General features: G+C 42.8%; 2 protein-coding genes and 2 non-coding genes across 8 annotated transcripts; 1 reads left to right on the forward strand and 3 right to left on the reverse strand.

Moving 5' to 3' along the window:
- Positions 1-1,335: 1,335 nt before the first annotated feature.
- Positions 1,336-5,746, forward strand: im:7136021. 4 transcript variants are annotated; one of them, XM_044375274.1, is made up of 5 exons: positions 1,338-3,052; positions 3,141-3,335; positions 3,438-3,648; positions 3,779-4,056; positions 5,228-5,746. In XM_044375274.1, the coding sequence occupies exons 1-4, from the start codon at positions 2,395-2,397 to the stop codon at positions 4,011-4,013; spliced, it is 1,299 nt and encodes a 432-aa protein (XP_044231209.1). In that variant the 5' UTR covers positions 1,338-2,394; the 3' UTR covers positions 4,014-4,056; positions 5,228-5,746. The 4 variants fall into 4 exon arrangements, with proteins under 4 accessions (XP_044231211.1, XP_044231209.1, XP_044231208.1 ...); XM_044375276.1 differs by lacking the exon at positions 5,228-5,746 and having other exon boundaries at positions 1,336-3,052; positions 3,768-4,079; XM_044375273.1 differs by lacking the exon at positions 5,228-5,746 and having other exon boundaries at positions 1,339-3,052; positions 3,779-4,138.
- A 14-nt stretch (positions 5,747-5,760) lies between these two features.
- dkc1 (dyskeratosis congenita 1, dyskerin) lies at positions 5,761-12,265 on the reverse strand. Of its 2 annotated transcripts, none has more exons than XM_044375278.1 (15): positions 12,235-12,265; positions 11,122-11,174; positions 10,960-11,046; positions 10,490-10,581; positions 10,219-10,403; positions 10,036-10,100; positions 9,624-9,750; positions 9,003-9,133; positions 7,784-7,927; positions 7,586-7,706; positions 7,252-7,370; positions 7,085-7,173; positions 6,798-6,840; positions 6,468-6,626; positions 5,761-6,031 (listed from the first exon to the last, which is right to left on the reverse strand). In XM_044375278.1, the coding sequence occupies exons 1-15, from the start codon at positions 12,248-12,250 to the stop codon at positions 5,963-5,965; spliced, it is 1,500 nt and encodes a 499-aa protein (XP_044231213.1). In that variant the 5' UTR covers positions 12,251-12,265; the 3' UTR covers positions 5,761-5,962. The 2 variants fall into 2 exon arrangements, with proteins under 2 accessions (XP_044231213.1, XP_044231212.1); XM_044375277.1 differs by having other exon boundaries at positions 7,070-7,173.
- LOC122999111 lies at positions 7,464-7,540 on the reverse strand. Its single transcript, XR_006407633.1, has one exon. It is a non-coding gene; the product is annotated as a small nucleolar RNA SNORD83 (small nucleolar RNA).
- On the reverse strand, positions 10,668-10,866 carry LOC122999119. The gene has a single exon (XR_006407640.1). It is a non-coding gene; the product is annotated as a small nucleolar RNA SNORD17 (small nucleolar RNA).
- Positions 12,266-20,685: the final 8,420 nt, after the last annotated feature.

The raw sequence follows: 20,685 nt of genomic DNA on the forward strand, positions 1-20,685 counted from the left end.
CAACAACAATAATAATAATAATAATATTAATAATAATAATAATAATAATAACAACAACAACAATAATAATAATAATAATAATAATAACAATAATAATAATAATAATAATAATAATAATAATAATAATAACAATAATAATAATAATAATAACAACAACAACAATAATAATAATAATAATAATAATAATAATAACAACAACAACAACAACAACAATAATAATAATAATAATAATAACAATAATAATAATAATAATAATAACAATAATAATAACAATAATAATAATAATAATAACAACAACAACAATAATAATAATAATAATAATAATAACAATAATAATAATAACAATAACAATAATAATAATAACAATAACAATAATAACAATAATAATAATAATAATAACAACAACAACAATAATAATAATAATAATAACAATAATAATAATAACAATAACAATAATAATAATAACAATAACAACAACAACAACAACAACAACAACAATAATAATAATAATAATAATAATAACAATAACAATAATAATAATAACAATAACAATAACAATAATAATAACAACAACAACAATAATAATAATAATAATAATAATAATAATAATAATAATAACAATAACAATAATAATAATAATAATAATAATAATAATAATAATAATAATAATAATAACAATAACAATAATAATAATAATAATCAATCAATCAATCAATCAATTTTTATTTACATTGCGCCATATCACAACAAAAGTCATCTCAAGGCCTTTTTCACATCGAGCAGGTCGAGACCGTACTCTTTAATTTACAGAGACCCAACAGTTCCCCCATGAGCAGCAGCAGGAAAAACTCCCCTTTAACGGGTAGAAACCTCAAGCAGACCCCGGCTCTTGGTGGGCGGCCATCTGCTTTGACCGGTTGGGTTGAGAGAGAGAAAGAGAGAGGGAAAGGGAAATAATAATAATTAGTTTTCAGTAAAAATAAAGAAGTTTATCCAGTTATATATATATATATTGTTGGATTATTATAAATAGTTAAACATTTCTACACAATCTGTTTTATTGTTTGAGATATTTATTGTTTAATTTTCAGGTGACAATCTGACTTCAGCTCTGCATGAAGCAAACAAATAATAAATTCATTTTCCTGCCCCAAACTGTATATATATATATATATATATATATATATATATATATATATATATATATATATATATATGCAATACTGTATACATGACATTCACAGAATATCAGGCACAGTATTCAGGACTCAGACTGGGCTGCAGGAGGATGCAAAGCTGCTGCAGTAAAATGTCTAAATCCAGCTACATTAGAGGGTTCGTTTGTTCATTTTACTGAGAATATTTTCCTTTCCATGATCAATCGAATGTGCCGGTGAGAGTGCAAAGACAGCATTGAGCCAGTAAGAGACAGTTCCCAGAGAGTTAGCAAGAAGGCTAATCTGTAATAAAGCTATTAGGTTTTCTGTGTTGTGTCTGTTTTTACTGTGACAAAAGGTGAAAGATGCTGAGGCAGTAATTTCTAAGATAAGTCACAAGTTCACTTATGAACTCAGAAATAATGACCAGATGGTTGAATTTCACTAAAAATGAGGCGTAGACTTGAAACTAAGCTGCACAATAGGAGGAGTTATGAAAAGTATAAAATATGAGGTTTTATGATTTTGCATCAGGTTTTTCTTTGTCCCGGGACAAAAGACTTCGGTTTGCTCCGCATCTCTTTATGCACAGTAAACCTCTTCACACTGGACTCTACCAGCTGTATTTCTTTGAGTTTTGGGTTTAATACTAAGTTGTTGGCGACCTGAAGATCTTTCGACCCGTTTGAACACTTTTACTAAGGTGACATGTTGATCTCATACTGCTAACAGAGTATTTGTTTTATCAGCCCTGTTAATTGTCTGACAAGCAAAGATAATTTATTAAACTGTCATTATATAATTTACTGACAGTGACGTCAGCACAGTGACCAGATCTTCTTTGGTGAAGAGGTCTCACTCTGTCTGCTGTTGGAGAGCAGAAACAGGTGAGAGTGAGACGTCGCGCTGATGATGAACTTTATCTGCAGGACTAAAATACGTCAGAGTCTGTGACGTCATCAGCACATTCAGGATCCTTCGACTCGTTTTGTGGACTCGTTTTTATTTAGTATTTACTTTTAGTGTCTGTTTCACCTTCTGAGCTCAGAGTGAGACCTCTTCCTGCTCAGTCTCATCCTCTGCTCCGTCTCAGCTCAGTGACGCAGGAGGAAGCAGCAGAAGAAGAAGAAGAAGAAGAAGAAGAAGAAGAAGAAGAAGAAGAAGGAGAGCGACGGAGGTCCGCTGCTCGACAGCAGTAATAATTAATAATTTATAGGATCAGCTGTTCTGTGTGGTCATGACGCTGTCGGCACTGCAGCTTCCTGCCGAGCTGTGGCTGCAGGTGTTCAGCTTCCTGTCCTGGAGAGACAAACTGAGTGTTCGCTGCACCTGTTCACACTTCAAACACCTGTTGGATAAGTCCCGCCCCCTGTGGCGCGGCTTCAGCATCGTGTTGCGACACTTCTCCCGCTACAACCAACCTTTCTGGCGCAGCCTGGCTCAGAGGAACGTGGGCAGTGTAGCAGTGCGTTCAGGTAAGAGGAAACACCTGAAGCACCTTTCCACATGGCTTCCCGCCCTCGGCGCACTGCGATTGGATGACTGGAGAGACGGAGGCGTCGACGAACTGAAACTGTTCCACCAACTGCAACACCTGTCCATCACGTCCTGCTACACACCTCTGAAGAGCCTGGACTTCCTGCTTCCTCTGAGTCATCAGCTGACACAGCTCAGTATCTGTAACGTGCAGCTCACCTGTCCCGCCTCTCACCTGGTGGCCACCATCAGTCAGCTGACTCGTCTCACCTCGCTGCTGCTGCACCACGACGGCAGTCTGAGTGTCCCGACACTCAGCGGTGTCCTGACGCACCTGACGGAGCTCAAACGCCTGTCCTGGACCATGATCACCTACAGGACGCTGTCTCATGACTTCTTCAGCCCCGCCCACCTGACAGGTAAACACACCTGAGACACAAACCACACGTCTCCTCAGGTTACCTGCCGTCACTCATATAAATAAACGGTGTGTTTTTCTTGCCTCAGGTGGCGACGGCGGTCTGCAGCTGTCTGACCTGCAGTTGTTGAACTACGACGCCATGGTGACGCAGGAAGTTCTGCAGCCTTTGTCCCGCCTCCGCAGCCTGTCAGTCTTCCACCTGTACTCCGTCCCCGGACCCACCTGTCACCTGCAAACATGGCTGACAATGCTGCCGCATCTTCGCAGCCTCAATGTGCACGGTGACTCTACTGAACTCTACTAACCTGAAGTCTACTGTGACTGATTCTCTACACGCTGACGTGCAATGATGTCATGATGACCTCACTCTGTCTGTCCAATAGGAGGCCACCCTCTGGCAGCGTACGCCGACTTCCTGCCGTCTTCACTGGTCAGTCTGACGCTGTGTGTCGACATGCAGCCTGAAGACCTGCAGGTGGTTTCGCAGAGAGCTCCTCACATGGAGCATCTGCACTTGGAACCCTGGAGCTCCTCCTCCAGCCTGGTCAGGCTCCTCCCACAGCTGTTCCCTCACCTGAGGACGCTCCGGATCAGGTGATGACCTTTGATCTGTGACAGTTACTTCTGTTTTGCTGTGACTCTGCTGAAATGTGTGGCAGGTTGCCATGGAGACCAGAAATGTTAAAACCGGTGACCCGCTGTACTGACTTCAGTGTCGTTTCAGACATAATCACGTGTCGGACGAGGACTTCCTGCAGCTGCAGCAGCTGCAGCGCCTGGACACGCTGGAGGTTCTGGACTCGTACTACAGACCCGACCCGAGCGACCCGAGCTGGGTCGTCTACGAGCCGAGTCCTCGTCTGTTGCGGCTGACCTCTGACCTACACAGGCTGACCGATCACAGAGTCCGAGTCCTGACTAGCTCACACAGAGACCTGCTCACATGTCACTGTGTCTGACCAATCACACCTGCCGTGACATCACAGTGACATCACAGAGGGGGTAGGGCGAGACCGCAGAACATCCAAACACGCCAAAAGTCCTTCACGTGTTTTTGAAATTTATTAAATATTAAATTATTTTAGTAAAATGTGCCTTTTCTGAAAGCTGCTGCAGCATGGTGGGGGATTACATCATGACATGACATCACAGTGACATCACAGTCGTATAAACTGTGATGTCACTGTGATGTCACCACTTTGTTTTGGGGATTTTTGCTTATTGTGTAAACGTTACTGAAACAATCATTAGTTTTGTATCAACTACAAAATCAATTCTGATCTTTTCCAGAAGAGATTTTTTTTAAATAATTAAAACAAAACAAAAAAACAATTTTTAGGGTTTTTTCTGTTTTTGTGACAAACTACACTTCGTCATACAAACGTGTTGTAAAATGATAATAAATGAATCTTGAGTCTAATGAAAGGAACCAATAAGAACTATCGATAAAGAACTGGTGACTGTGGGAGGATGATTGATCAGCCTGAATCACTAAAGTCTTTTATTATTTTTATGGATCAGTGAGGAGCTTCACTGCATTGGCTTCCTGTAAAATCTAGAATAGAATTTAAAATCCTTCTCCTAACTTACAAAGCCCTTAATGGTCAGGCACCATCATATCTTGAAGAGCTCATAGTACCGTATTATCCCACTAGAACACTGCGCTCCCAGTATGCAGCTTACTGGTGGTCCCTACAGTCTTTAAAAGTAGAATGGGAGGCAGAGCCTTCAGCTATCAGGCTCCTCTTCTATGGAACCATCTACCGGATTCAGTCCGGGGTGCAGACACCCTCTCTATGTTTAAGAGTAGGCTTAAAACTTTCCTTTTTGATAAAGCTTATAGTTAGGGCCGACCAGGCTCGCCTTGGATCAGCCCTTAGTTATGCTGCTATAGGCCTAGACTGCTGGGGGACTTCCCATGATGCACTGAGCTCCTCTCTCCTCCTCCTCCTCTCCATCTGTATGCATTCATGTAACATCAATGCATGTCACTAACTTTGCTTCTCAGGGTCATGGACCCCCTAGTTATGGACGGTGGGCTTCCATGGACCCCTGTAGTCCTGCTTGACACCCACAACTATTATTATTATTATTATTAGTCATATTTCTATTATTATTCTGCTTCTCTGTGTCTCCCTCCTTCTTTCTCTCTCAACCCAACCGGTCGAGGCAGACGGCGCCACCTAGAGTCGGGTTCTGCTGGAGGTTTCTTCCTGTTAAAGGAGTTTTTCTTCTTCCTGCTGATGGAGGAATGTTGGATCTCTGTAGATTAAAGAGTTCAGTCCAGACCTGCTCTGTGTGGAAAGTGTCCTGAGAACCTCTGTTGTGATTTGGTGCTTTATAAATAAAACTGAGTTTATTACAAGTGCAGCTATCTGGACCTCCAGAGTGAACGCTGCTGTAAATCATCACAGGAATGTTTTTAGCTAAATTCAGTCGGAGCAGCAGATACTCATTAAACTCATTTCCTCCCGTATGAGAAGCACAAACTTCAGTATCTTTAAAACAAACCAGTGACGTGATGTCAACATGGAGAGGATGATATTATATTTTGTATGTTGTATTATTACTATTATATTGTGTTTTTATATCTTCCTGCTCAGAGACTGCAGATGTTAATTAGCTGTGTAACTGTTAAATAAACCAATGAGGTCGATTAAAGCACAAACATGTAAATAAACACTAAACTGACTCAACACACAAAATACATAAAAGTCTTTTATTTTGAATTATTTACAGCTGGACCCCCCCTCCCCCCCCCCCCACACACAAAATAAGGTTTATATAAAAAACAAAACGTCCTTTCTGCGTTTCTGCAGTCCGTTAAACTCCCAGAATACTTTGCGTCTGGGCCATTCACACAGGTGTGATAGTGGGCGGAGTTTCCTGTTCACCTGTTGATCCGCCGTCACTCTGACGTTTCCTCTTCTTTCTGTTTCTTCTTCTTTTTCTTCTTTTTGGCACTTTCAGCTGAAACCTGCATGATTGAAGACAGACGTCAGATTCAGCTGGAAACATTTGATTCAGTCTAAACTGAAATCAGACGACAGGTCACATGACCGTTTCCCTCAATGTGAGTTTATCATGTGACCTTCAGGCGGAGCCTCACTGACAGTTGTTAAACCTCCTCCGTCCTGCTCAGCGCGTCGTCACAGTAAAACACATCTGGAGGAGCTTTAAGCTGGAATATACGAACATCTGTAGCGCTTCACACAATAAAATATATAATGCGACATCTGTACATCGTCGTTACGCCGTGTTGTAATTTGAATTAATAGTAAATAAGTTGTCATGAACATAAACGCAGCAGCATGACGACGACTCCGCTCGCGTCTCAGGTGGGAGGAGCTAAGACACGAGGAGGCGAGGATGTACAAACAGAAATAAGAAGTTCGTCTTCAGACCAGACTGACCTCTGTCTCAGGCTCCGCCTCTGCGTCAGCAGGCTCCGCCTCCTCCAGTTTTGCCCTCTTCTCTTTTTTCTTCTTCTTCTTCTCTTTCTTTATGTCGTCTGCAGACGGCGTCGTCGTCGTCGCAGGCTCAGCGTCACTGTCTGTCGCCTCTCTCTTCCTCTGCACAACAGGAGGTCAAAGGTCAGATGACATCAGCTAAGTCAGCTCTGATTGGACAACAGGTGACGACATCAAGTTAATGTGACAAAATCATCTAAACTGAGTAAATTAAAGTGAAACAAACGTTAAAACTAAACGGTGATTAAAATGTTTGATCAGGTGATTTTTTACCTTTAATGAAGTGTCACATGACTCCTCCGGTACCTTGGAGACACTGTCAATCAAAAATAATAAGTTAACAATCAAGCTCAACACCTTCATGAACGACGTTAACAGCTGACGTCTGTTCTCAGGTGAGCTGCAGCTCAGCAAACAGCAGAGTGAAGAAGCTCAGAGCTGAAAGTTCCTGTAGCAGACTGACTCCCTCAGAGAGCACGCCAGCTCAGCGAGGGATAACTGTCTGCGTCACACTAACTGACCCCGCCCCCTCAGATGACCTCTACCTGTAGTCCACGTACTGGTTCTTCCAGTCCGCCGGCGTGCTGCCGTTGGGTTTGCCGTGTTTGTCGAGGAGTCCTTTCTGAATCATCATCTTCTTCTGACTCGCCTGACGGAACAAATCAAACATTTATCGACTTTTATTGATTCAAACTGAATATCAGCTGATCAATAACTTCAATAGTACCTTTGGTCCCAAACCCCACTTCCGAGGATACGTGTCTCGCTCCATGATCACCCTCTTGATCTTAGCGACGACGCCGTGATCACACGTGGAGATCACCGCCGTGGTCATCAGAGCGACGGCTGCACGAGAAAAAAAAAAACAAAAACAAAAAAAAAACAAAAACACTTTTTAGCTTTTTGTGTCAAACGGAAATAAAAGTGGAAACGTTGAGAAGCCATCAGACAAGGGTGATAGATAGCAGGTCATCACAGCCCGAGAGCTACTGCAGCTACTCTCATCATCATGTGGCTTCACCTGTGCACGAGCACCTGAACACACCGCCCCCCCCCCTCACCTGTACAGATGGCCTCGCCCTTGGTCGTTATGACGACGATGTCTTGGTTGATCTCGATGCCGTCTTCGTACCTGAGGACACCCGGCAGCATGATCTTTGCTCCGTAACAGATGGCGTTCACCTGGAGACACGGACGCTCAGGTGAGTTTCAGGTGTAACGTGCGTGTGTGTGTGTGTGTGTGCGTGTGTGTGACTCACAGCGCTGTCCTTCATCACCAGCCGTTTGTGAGACACCAGCAGCTTCTCCAGAGGGAAGATGACTCTCCGCAGGTACGACTCGTCTTTGTTGTGGTCGAACTGCCACTGAGCGTCGAGGACGTCGTGCATCGTCACCATGTTGTCCTGGAAACAGTCAGACCGCGGCGTTAGAAAGAAAACGCTTCACATGTGAGAGCAGATATTTCAGCTGCTCTGATTCCAGAACATGAACTACAACTCCCAGGATGCATTTCAGCATCAAACATCCAGAGTGTCATGTTCTGCTGAAGATGTGAACATAACGCAGCTCGATATCATCTCAAACGTTTCTCTCCTGGTTGAGTCGACACACTGAAACTTTTATTATTATTATTATTATTATTATTATTATTATTATTATTATTATTATTCTAAAAATGTTTCGTGCTGAAACATCGATGACGAAGATGATCCAGACGTTTCTAATCATTAGCAACCGATTCTGTTCTGCCTGTAATGTGTTTATTTATCAAGATGAATCATCTGGATCAGCTTCATGTGTTATAAAAGCATCAACATGGACTCAGACTCTGCTTCTACAGACCTGCTTTTATGTTTTAATCTTCTTATAATCTTCTAAATGTCAGACTTGTTGTTTTCTGTTTGCTGCCTTTGTTTTATCTGTCAAAGCACTTTGTAAAAGGTGCTAATTAAATAATTATATTATTAAAATGTGTGAAGCACTGTTAGAATTGTCTGATGCACTGATGATGCTTCACAAGGATCGGTCCTTCAGCCGTTATTAATCTATTAATGATTCATGTTTCATACAAACTGCTTCAGATTATTTGCTGATAAAGACTCTGATGAAACAAAAGTATTAAATCAAGAACACGTCAAGATAAATGTTTAAATTATCTCAATATTAACAAAACATGTTCTTCTGTTTTCAACCCGTCTGTCAATATCAGAATCAATAGTATTGATGAAGTGCAGATTTAGTTCTGCGTGAACGCGAGTCTGGTGATGCGGTGGTGAATGTGAGCAGCGGTGAGACTCAGTTTGCACTGAAACGTCTCTGCTGCTGGTTTCTGTTGCAGAGTTTCATTAGCAGACCTGCACCGAGCAGCAGGACTGAACTCAACACTCTGACCGTGACCTCTGACCTCTCCACCTGTGACCTCTGACCTCTCCACCTGTGACCTCTGACCTCTCCGCCTGTGACCTCACGGCCGCTCACCTTCTCTCCCAAGACTCCGGAGCGGACTCTCCTCAGCTCCTGCATCTGACCTCCGACCCCCAGCAGCAGACCCAGGTGGACACACAGAGTCCGGATGTACGTTCCTGCCTCACAGCTCACCCAGAAGATACCTGCGACACAGAGAGGAGCGCTGTGACATCACACTGACATCACACTGACATCACCGCCACGTGTTGGTTCAAATCAAACTTCCTCAGTCAGCTGCAGTTTAAACCTGATTAATCATTGATTAATCCCAAAGCTGATCAACAGATTCATTAATTCAGAGGTTTGATGTTTGAATCATAAAACATAAACTGGTTTTTACTTTAATAATTTAGTGTTTACAGAGACGTGAAAACAAGTGATCATTAAACGCAGTAACAACATGTGAAGAATAAATTATTAACTATTAAACTGTTCTAAGAAACAATGTTTAATATTTAAAACAGGAAACAGCAGAATCACTAACTGACTTCCTGTTAGTGCGACGTGTTCAGGTAACCGGCGTAGCGACGCTCACACAGGCGTCATGTGACGCTTACTGGATGTTGAGCTGTTTCGCCACAGTATTTCTGAACTGCTGACACGTATTGATTATTGATTGACAGGTGATCTTACCCAGCCTCCTCTCGGGGTCGTATTCGATGAGTTTGCTCTCGTAGATCGTTCGAACTCTCAGCTGACGTTTCACGGCGGCGATCAGCGGCGGTCGCTGGAACAGAGCGCCGGTCAGCGTCTCCAACGCCTGCAGATAGAAACAGTGAGGGTCACATGACTGACAGAAACACAGCTGACCAATCAGAGAAAGTGCAGCTGCTGAACGATGACGGGATGCGTCTGTGATGAAGAGCGTTTCTGCACAAAGACAAGTTTAAAGGATTAAACCGGGGCTCTAGGACCCTGAGGAGCACCATCCATAATCAGACTAACTTCCCTCCTTCAGCTCGTATCAACAATCAATCAAGTGATCAACTCAGGTCAGCATTTTCTGATCAATATGAAGTATTGATCGATCAGCCGGGCGACTTACCCTGGCCAGCGTGTGCTCGCTGTCTATCGCATTGTGCAGCCGAACGATTCCCACATACTCTTTACCTGCAACACACAGCAGAGAGCAGGGAGGGGCTGCTGGGTTTTACTGCGCTTACACACCCGTCAGCCGGGCGGAGACATTACACTTCAATCTATCAGACAGGAAGTGAACCGCGCGTACCGGCACTCTGCTGGGACTTGACCAATCGCGTGGCTCGGTCCACGCAGACGATCAGGCAGCCGGTGACCTTCGGGTCGAGCGTCCCACTGTGACCCGTTTTCTCCACACGCAGAATCCTCCGGATCCACGCCACCACCTCATGAGACGAAGGGTTGGCTGGTTTGTCCAGATTGATGAAACCCGACCTGCACATGGAGGAGGGAACGTCAGCATGTTTTCTGGGGGGGGGGGGGGGGGGGGGGATGTTAGAGTAACGTTGTGTGAATGTTACCTGACGTAATCCTGGATGTTTCTCTTCAGAGGGTTGCTGCCGTTGGGCAGCGGCGTGTAATGAGCCGTCCGGATGTTCAGTTTGTCAAAATTCTGCAGGAAACAAAACATTCAGATTTCTTCTTCAGTGGTTTCAAGTGACTTTAACAGGAAGTTGTAATGTGACAAACATCAAGCGTGTGATCAGAACAGGAAGTCGTCTCGGCGGCGGTCGAGTCGAGTCCTTCTCTCCGTGCGGTTCGGGTCGTCGTCCGGCAGAACGCCAGGACGCCGCCATCACCGCAGCGGAGAAGCCCCGCCCCCAGAACGGGAGCAGAGGCGCAGACTTTGACATGACGCCGCTGCTCAGCGAATGGATAAACTGATTCATCACTTCACACAAACAAACGTAAAAGTGTTCACAGGTTTGTCACCAGACTGACCAGGTGAACCAGGTGAACCAGACTGACCCGGTGAACCAGGTGAACTCACCTTCAACAACAGCGGCCACTGAGACGTGTCCAGAGCGGCCACCTTGGACTCTGGTTGGATGAAGAATTCTCCGCTCTGCTGAATCTCCTGTTAACAAACAAACTGTTGACGCTGATTCACAAGAAACAAACTGAACCTAAAACTCCTGAACGTCACACTCACCCCGACTTCTTCTTCACTGACTTTCTTCATCTTCTTCTTCTTCACTGACGCTGCTGCAACATGGAAAGATTCTTTAATCAGCAGAAAGCAGCGTGCAGAGTATAAACCAGTATAAACCAGTTAAACTGTAACCATAAAGTGTGGTGAACGATGTAATGATCTGTCAGCGAACTCTAACCCGTCTGTTCACTTTAAAATCTGTTTTACTTCCAACAAGCTTCAGATAAAAACAGAAATAATTCAACAGAAACTGAATCATAAACTTTAAATACTTTATTTCAGTTTCAGGTGATCAGTGAGGTTTTCAGAAGCAGCCCACGTGGCCTCTCCCACAACACGTGGACGTTAGCATCATGAGGCTAACGCAGAGCTAACAGGCCGTCTGAACTGATACATTCTAATCAAACAGCTTATCCGCTGAGATCGATACAGCAAACCGATCGGATTTTAATCATCAATAAGAGCGCGACTGTCCTGTGATCGATTCCTCTGGAGTCTGATTTTAAACATCAAGTCAAATTCCTGAAAAGTGTTTCGCATCCAAACAGACACGTGAACCTTTATTTCCAAAAACTGCCTGAAACTTAAAGTGTGACCCTAAAATACGGCGCGGCGGCGGGTACCGGGCCCTCCGCCGGTAGCACGCGCGGTGCGTCCCGCGGCGGCGGGTACCGGGCCCTCCGCCGGTAGCACGCGCGGTGCGTCCCGCGGCGGCGGGTACCGGGCCCTCCGCCGGTAACAGAGCGCGGTGCGTCCCGCGGCGGCGGGTACCGGGCCCTCCGCCTGTAGCACGCGCGGTGCGTCCCGCGGCGGCGGGTACCGGGCCCTCCGCCGGTAGCACGCGCGGTGCGTCCCGCGGCGGCGGGTACCGGGCCCTCCGCCGGTAACAGAGCGCGGTGCGTCCCGCGGCGGCGGGTACCGGGCCCTCCGCCGGTAACGGAGCGTGAACATTAAAGAGTAAATTGAGTTTCAGGCTGAAGTGACGCGGTTTGGCGTCTCAGACAGTTTCGTCCTGCAGCTGTTTCTCTTCCAGCAGTTTCACTGATTTTCTTTACAAACAGTTTTGAATAAAGTTGTTCAACATGTTTGCAGAGAAACGTGCAGCACACTCACCCTCTGCGTCCGCCATCTTGAAATGAGGGTAATCCTGAGAACACGCGACCTTTTCCCTTTTTCTTCTTCTTCTTCTTCCTTGTGTTTATTGGCAGATTGTAACACTCACCGACGCCTCCTACCGGACCGGATTATGTAGAACAAGATCCAGTTTACAGTAGTTTACTCAAAAAACAAAACAAAACGATAAAACGATCGTATATTCCAGGATTCTACCACCTTTCACTTTATCACCACTAGTTCCTTTTATTGCTTCCAAATCCCATCCAAATCAAATCCTCACCCTTTATTTCTATATTTGATATAGAAAGATATATATACTATATTTCAGTTATATTACAGTGTCCACATGCTTGTGAATTTACTTTTCCCACTAGAAATAGTGTCTTATTTAACATCATGACTACACAGAAGTTATATTCATGATATTAAACTTTTTTCCTTTAAATATTGACTCTAAGCCTGTAAACGTGTCGCGTCTCTAACAGACATACTCAACAGTTTCCCGCCGTTCTCTCACGTTTATCTGACTCTGTCTTCTCCATGATGTATACAGCAGCACTGACACCTGTCAGTCCTGATCTTAACATAGAAAAATTAACATCTTTCCTACATTTACCTCAATGACTTGTCATTCTGACAGACTTTTGAATTTTGTAATAATAATAATAATCTCTACCTTTAGTGTCGTTATTGCAGATTATTATTCCCTGATTAAGTAGTGATTTTAAAAATAAATTTCTAAATAAAATATTATCATCATTTTTGTTTAGTGTGTCTGGAAGCATAATACATTCACTTCAGAAAAAAAACAAGTTTTCACTGTTTTCCTGAATTAACAAGATAATTATCTCTGACTGTGCTGATGTGAGCTGCCGAGTGAGGAACGTTGGTCAAACCAGTCTGAACTTTGACACATCTGAAGTAATTATGACGGCGTCTGAGCGAAGGTACGATATGAACATGTGTTTGCTTTCATGTTCTTTTTGTGTCCTTCTATGAATATAATGCATTGTACTTTTTTCTCATGTTTGACCTGTTGTAAGTTTTATTTATATGTTTTATCAGATAAATCCTAAAGGTTGCTGGTCCAGATGTTCTCTCTTAAGCGTCTTTTGCACATAGTTCCCAGTAAATTACTGGGATAACCTTTCAGGCACTGCCAGTGATTTTCAGTATTCATACATGCAGCTACAATCAGGAACATTTCCATCTTATGCCTTTTCATGCATGCTATGGCAATGCTGGACTAGATGGGGCAAAGCAGATGGCAACTGTAAAAACGGAGGGAAGGAGGATAAATCTGGTGGAGAGCAACAGCTGCAACCAAAGAACACGACAGAACTTTATAGGTTCAGAATTAATTTAATACTAGTTCAATTAATACGATGAATTAAAAACTGAACTACAAACAATAAAATTATAAATATACTAAAACTAATAAAAATTTAAATAAAATACACTACTATCCTACATTTTAGTAATTCATAGTTTTAGTAAACTATAAAATGTTGAAACTAAAAAAACACAAAAACTACAAAGTGTCAAAACTCAACAAAGAAACAACCCTGTTAATGTCTTTAATGCCGCAGCATACAGTCTAATTTGAGAGGAGGAAGACTGTTTCTGGTGAACCTGGATCGGTGGCCAACCCAGTTGCTCTGTGGGAGGAGAAGTTGGTTCTTTCCTCATCACAGAAGCTTGTCAGCTGTCCACTCGCTGTCTCCTTCAGCGCCGTCTCCTTCAGCGCCGTCTCCTTCAGCGCCGTCTCCTTCAGCGCCGTCTCCTTCAGCGCCGTCTCCTTCGCCACTGTCACCCCACACGGCCCACAATGTTTGAACACCCTCATGCACAGTCCATCATTGTACCCTGCTGAGACCAGTTTACTTCTCATTCAGACCCTTAGGATATATGGTGTCCATTTTAGAGATCCAGATCCTTTCAGCCCCTTTTCTTTGGGCTGCGGTCCAGCAAGACCGTGGTCTGGGCTGATTGCCATCCATATTGTAAAAAATGATTCACCAGAAGAGTGTGTGCCTCCTTCTGTCTTAAAATATTATATCTGTGTTGAGTGAACCTCAAAGCGATGGAGTTTTTGGTTTCACCTACATGTTGTAGTACATATTGTATTGTACACATGTGATTAAGTGTACACAGTTTTTAGACTACGTGGTCTTGTAAAATTTGAGTTCCTCTTGTGGCAGAAAGGGGATGAGCCCTTTATATCCTGGAAGTACAGGGAAGGGGAGTGGTTCAGGAGAGGGAGAGGAGATAAATGAGACACACCTGTGAGCCGGGGGAAGGGGGGAACAACTGACAATGCAGCCTGGAGGAGAGTGAGACGGAAGACGGAAATCAGTAAACTGAAGCTAGTTTCTGGACATCCACCGAACCTCTAAAAACAAAAATAGTGAGCTTTATAAACAGACAGTGGAAATAGTAAAAGAAAACCAGCCGGGACCATGGTGAACAATCCTGGTCTGAAGGAGGAGTGCTGATCCCCGGAGTGTGTCTGGAGGACTGGAGCATCTCTGGGATGTGCTTGGAAGCTCTCTGACTGAGATGGATCTGCTGAGACAGAAGCTAAGAGCTAAGTCTTCCTGCCTGTAACTCTCCAGGCTTCTCCTACTCTCTCCTCTTTAACCCTCAAACCCCCCCGCAACCAAACTGAACATACTGAACTGCCTTCGACCTGCTCCCTGCCACTTAGCTCCTTGATTTCTGTTTCTTATATATAGTTTATAGTTTGGTTTAATATATGACCATGTGTGTAGTTGTGTGACAGATTTTGAGTTACTTCTTGTATTTGAATGCTTGGTTTGTGTTGCTTATGAGTTGGTTTCAATAACATTTGTTAATGAAGATTCTTTGGGTCAATGGTGGTTTTTCCTCATTTGGTAAATTCTTAGTAGCAAAGGTTGTAGGCTAACTGGGATTATCTTGCCAAGTTACTTGTGTATACTTATATACTTTTTTGTTCCTTAACAAATGACAGGGTTTGTTATTCTCCTGTCTGGCGCAGTATCCTACGCTACACTGTTATGGTTTTTTGAAAATTAATTTTAATCACTCTGACCAATCTAGCTGCAGATGCAGAATATGTTATGATAAAAGGAAGTATTGTAGACACCACCTGAGGTTTAGTTTCCAGGAATGTTTTTAAGGATTTCCTGAGGAAAGATCTAGAAAACCCTCTGTGCAAAGCGCTGAAAACAACGTTGTAGTGGCTTCTCTAAAATCTTCCTTTTGAGTGCATATTCTGTGAAACCTCAGCAGTTGTGACTTTACCAGGCCTGCATATGTTTGGGATGGTGACTGGATTTGTGGAGCAGAGCGTGAGTATCTGTCTCCTTAAACACTTTAATATCCAGTTTGTTGGTGTTCTGGAAGTTCTGGCCCTTGTATGTGGTGGTGTCCAGAAAATCCACTGAGGTCCTGCTGGTAGTGGATTTTCGTTTTATGGATATGTTGTGGTTGTTCAGAGTGAATAAAAATTGTTCAAATTCCTCTTCTAAGTGATGTCACACACCCCAGATATCATCCAGATACCTGTAATAATATAAGGGTTTTTTGTACAGGAAGCTAGCGCTGATGCTTCCCACTCAGTCATAAAAATATTAGCATATGCTGGTGCAAATTTCTTGCTCATCGCTGTGACTTTGATTTGTAGAAAAAAATCTCCATTAAGTTCAAAGTCATTTCTGGTGAGACTGATCTTCAATAATTGTATCAATTCTTTGTCTGGTCTCTTCTTATTGGGATATTTCTGAAATATGTTTTTTATGGCCTGTAAGCCTTGTGTAGTGTCAATGTTCATATATAGGATATCAGTATCCATCGAGAATAAAATGGCATTCTTAGGAATATGGCGTTTTTTAATTTGTTCTACAAAATCATATGTGTCTTTGATGTAGCTGGGGTGTAAAGTAGAGAGAGGATTTAAATAAAAGTCTAGGAACTCGGCCGTATGGTAGGTCTCACTGCTGCAGTCTGAAACGATTGGTCTTCCCGGGGGAATTTCATGTGGTTTGCTCCACTTAGACGGGTCTTTATGTATTTTTGGCAACATGTAAAACAAACGGGCCCTGGGTTCCGGGTCGCCCAGTAAATATTGCTTTTGTTTAGCGTTTATGAATTTTTTGTCCTGTAATGTTTGTACAATTTTCTCAAATAATGGCTTTATATCTGTATATATAGGTTTGGTTAGGGGTTAGGGTGGGGGAACTGAACCCCATGGCCATGAGTTAAGGCTTTTTGGGTTTTTTTGTTTTGCTCTAAATTAGCTTAAAATATAAAAGCAAATGAAACAAGGACAAAAAATATAAAAAATAAAAAACCTTTTTGAAAAATTAAAAGTCAACTAAAATTATTTGCTATTGATTTGTGTGTGCCTGTACGCTGCAACGTTTCGACCCCTCTGGGTCTTCCTCAGGCAGAGGCACAACAAGAAGAAAAAGGAAAATGCACTAAATCTGAGCTGGTTGGCAGAAAGATGCTGTCAGTTTGGTGGTTAGAGCAGAAATGATGGAGCGCTGCCTTCCCTCCTATTTATAACTTGCCCTCCTAACTGAATTTTTTGCTTCTTTGTGAAATTTAATTTTTAGTGTTTAGAATAGTATTTTTAATTGTGTCTGGCATATACAGGGTTAAAAACAATCTATTGTATTTATTTATTTATATATTTATTTATGAACTAGTTGAATCCTGTTTTTAATATGGTATTTATTAAATCAATGAATTAAATGTAATTTGATTTGTACATGATGAATTGAACTTTATTTATTATAGCAGGGGAGGGGTTGGGGTTAGGGCGGGGGGGGGGGGGGTTAGGGTTAGGGCGGGGGGGGGGGGGTTAGGGTTAGGAATAGGGATGATAACCACGATTATATATTTGAGGATTACATATTTGTTAATAACTTTTGATAGGAAGGTCATGGAGACCTGGAACAAAGGTCTACCCCCACTAATTTGTGTACATCCTTTCCAACAGTACCACCCATTAGTCTGTGCAAGCTTCCAGTCCGGAGATACGTCACTTCCAGTTTTTGAAATGGCTGCATCTCGGGAACGGAAGGTTGTAGAGACATGGGACCAAGACTGGTGCGTTCAGCGCCCCCAAATTAGGTGTGACCACCCACTACCGAGTATCTACGACCTTCGGTTCATAGTGGGAGTGTGGAGGCCAAAATCGACCATGTAGAAAGTATTTAGGAGCACGTTTCAGACCATTTTGACTATATTGGTACCATTTATAGAGTGAATTTTTGAAAACTCTATACAGTTAGCAAAAGGTCAAAGGTTAGGTTTAGGCATTAGGTTTGGGTCAGGGTCAGGTCTAAATCCACCCATTCCCCATTCTGTGTTCCTGTAGAATTTGAGTTCCACTTAGTGCTTTTTGACAGTTTGTTTTAATCACTCTGACCAATCTCACTGCAGATGCAGAATATGTTATGATAAAAGGAAGTATTGTAGACACCACCTGAGGTTTAGTTTCCAGGAATGTTTTTAAGGATTTCCTGAGGAAAGATCTAGAATACCCTCTGTGCAAAGCGCTGAAAACAACGTTGTAGTGGCTTCTCTAAAATCCTCCCTTTGAGTGCATATTCTGTGAAACCTCAGCAGTTGTGACTTTACCAGGCCTGCATATGTTTGGGATGGTGACTGGATTTGTGGAGCAGAGCGTGAGTGTCTGTCTCCTTAAACACTTTAATATCCAGGTTATTGGTGCTTTGGAAGTTCTGGCCCTTGTATGTGGTGGTGTCCAGAAAGTCCACTGAGGTCCTGCTGGTAGTAGATTTTAATTTTATAGATTCATTGTGATTGTTTAGAGTGATTAGGAAGTGATCAAAATCCTCCTGAGTGTTGCCATACACCCCAGATGTCATCCAGGTATCTATAATAATATAAAGGTTTTTTAATACAAGAGGCTAAGGCTGATGTTTCCCACTCTGCCATAAAAATATTAGCATATGCTGGTGCAAATTTTTTGCCCATAGCTGTACCTTTGATTTGTAGAAAAAATTCTCCATTAAATTCAAAGTCATTTCTGATCAAATTAATTTCTAATAGTTGTATCAATTCCTTGTCTGGTCTGTTTTTGTTAGGATATTTATGAAATATGTTTTTTATGGCTTGTATGCCTTGTGGGATGTCAATATTTGTGTATAAACTATCAATATCCATTGTGAATAAGGTGGCATTTTTTGGGATGTGGAGTTTTTTAATTTTTTCTACAAAATCATATGTGTCTTTGATGTAACTGGGGTGTAAGGTAGAGAGAGGATTTAAATAAAAGTCTAGGAACTCGGCCGTATGGTAGGTCTCACTGCTGCAGTCTGAAACAATTGGTCTTCCCGGGGGAATTTCATGTGGTTTGCTCCATTTAGACGGGTCTTTATGTATTTTTGGCAACATGTAAAACAAACGGGCCCTGGGTTCCGGGTCGCCCAGTAAATATTGCTTTTGTTCAGCATTTATGAATTTTTTATCCTGTAATGTTTGTACAATTTTCTCAGTCATGGGCTTTGTATCTGTGTATATAGGTTTTATCAATTTTAAATAATAATGTTTATCATTCAATTGTCTGTATCCCTCCCATAGATATTGTTCTCTATCCAATATGACAACTGCACTGCCCTTATCGGCTGGTTTAATGATTATTTTTCTGTTGTTTTTGAGTTCTTTTAAGGCCTCAGTCTCCTCCCTGCTCAGGTTCGGCCGTGTATAAGAGACCTGGAATTTTGTATCAACATGTTGGATATCAGTTCTGATCAGAGCAGTGATTTCAGGCGGCAGTTTGCCATCAGGAGGAGTCCAATCTGATTTGGGGGTGAATGGAGGAGGTATTGTATCTTTTGTGTTTTGGAAATATGTCGCCAATTTAATTTTTCTGTGATATAATTGTAGGTCCCATCTGGTCTGTTCAATTATGTTTTTATTACTGCCCTTAGTGGGAATAAAAGTTAGTCCCCTATTCAACAGGGTGAGTTGTGGGGGTGTCAAATTAAAGTTTTTTTGCCAAATTCATCACATTTTTGCTCCCCTCCTGTATAGGCAGGCTTGTGGGGATAATTATTTTACATAATCGAACCAGTGTTGAAGCATGTGTCTGGCTGTGGGTTTGGTCCAGTGTATTTTGTCTGTCTCTGTTTTGAAAATTCTCATGGGCAGTTCAGGTATGTATCTGCAGTTTTTGGTGATGTAAGCATTGAGATGCAGTAAATTACTTTGGTCTTTCAGTGGTAAAGCCCTGGAGTAGTTAATTTGTGGCACCCAGACCTCCGCTTGTGGAAATCTGAGTTTTGCTGTCTTGACAGCTGCTTGTAGTTGTTTGATTGTTGTCTGTTTGACATTTTGTGACCTGTTGTTCAGACCAAAGGACACGATCACTGTTTCCACCGTGACCGACGAAGTGGCTCTAGTGAGGATGGCTTCAGCGTGTCTGAAGGTGGAACCTGGATAACTATCTATCTGTAAGTCTGCAGCTGTAAACGGTGGCACTCTGGCGACATTGGAGTCCCCCATGATGAGCCATTTCTTACCAACACTAAGACCCCAGTCCTGCAATTTGTTGCGTGTGTTGAGATGTCTGGTAGGTTAGGGTTAGGGGTTAGGGTTAGTTAGGGTTAGGGTTAGGGGATTAAAGTTAGGGGGTTAGGGTTGGGGGATTAAAGTTAGGGGATTAGAGTTAGGGGGTTAGGGTTGGGGGATTAAAGTTAGGGGATTAGAGTTAGGGGATTAGAGTTAGGGGATTATGGGGTTAGAGTTTGGGGGTTAGGGTTAAGGGATTAGAGTTAGGGGGTTAAGGTTAGGGGATTAGGGTTAGGGTATTAAAGTTAAGGGATTAGGGTTAGGGGGTTAGAGTAAGGGGTTAGGGTTAGGGGGTTATGGGGTTAGAGTTTGGGGGTTAGGGGGTTAGGGTTAAGGGATTAGAGTTAGGGGGTTAAGGTTAGGGGGTTAGAGTTAGGGGGTTAGGGTTAAGGGATTAAAGTTAGGGGGTTAGGGGGTTAGGGTTAAGGGATTAAAGTTAGGGGGTTAGGGGGTTAAAGTTAGGGGATTAAAGTTAGGGGGTTAGGGGGTTAGGGTTAAGGGATTAAAGTTAAGGGGTTAGAGTTAGGGGGTTAGGGCTAAGGGATTAAAGTTAAGGGGTTAGGGTTAGGGGGTTAGGGTTAGGGGGTTAGGGTTAGGGGATTAGAGTTAGGAGGTTAGAGTTAGGGGGTTAAGGTTAGGGGATTAGGGTTGGGGGTTAGAGTTAGGGGATTAGGGTTGGGGGTTAGGGTTAGGGGATTAGGGTTGGGGGTTAGAGTTAGGGGGTTAAAGTTAGGGGATTAGGGTTAGGGAGTTAGAGTTAGGGGGTTAAGGTTAGGGGATTAGGGTTGGGGGTTAGAGTTAGGGATTTAAGGTTAGGGGATTAAAGTTAGGGGGTTAGGGTTGGGATTAAAGTTAAGGGGT

The sequence above is a fragment of the Thunnus albacares genome, chromosome 15 (assembly GCF_914725855.1).
Source record: "Thunnus albacares chromosome 15, fThuAlb1.1, whole genome shotgun sequence".
NCBI classification, from domain to species: Eukaryota; Metazoa; Chordata; class Actinopteri; order Scombriformes; family Scombridae; genus Thunnus; species Thunnus albacares.

What these genes read in the sequence shown, in the direction of transcription:
- im:7136021 (XM_044375274.1), top strand. Translation starts at nt 2,395, where the DNA reads ATGACGCTGTCGGCACTGCAGCTTCCTGCCGAGCTGTGGCTGCAGGTG. An exon ending in CAGCCCCGCCCACCTGACAG is followed by an intron (nt 3,053 to 3,140) that starts GTAAACACACCT and finishes TTCTTGCCTCAG; the next exon opens with GTGGCGACGGCGGTCTGCAG. An exon ending in CTGAGGACGCTCCGGATCAG is followed by an intron (nt 3,649 to 3,778) that starts GTGATGACCTTT and finishes GTGTCGTTTCAG; the next exon opens with ACATAATCACGTGTCGGACG.
- dkc1 (XM_044375277.1), bottom strand. An exon ending in TCAGTGAAGAAGAAGTCGGG is followed by an intron (nt 11,047 to 11,121) that starts GTGAGTGTGACG and finishes GTTTGTTAACAG; the next exon opens with GAGATTCAGCAGAGCGGAGA. An exon ending in AGTGGGGTTTGGGACCAAAG is followed by an intron (nt 7,174 to 7,251) that starts GTACTATTGAAG and finishes TTGTTCCGTCAG; the next exon opens with GCGAGTCAGAAGAAGATGAT.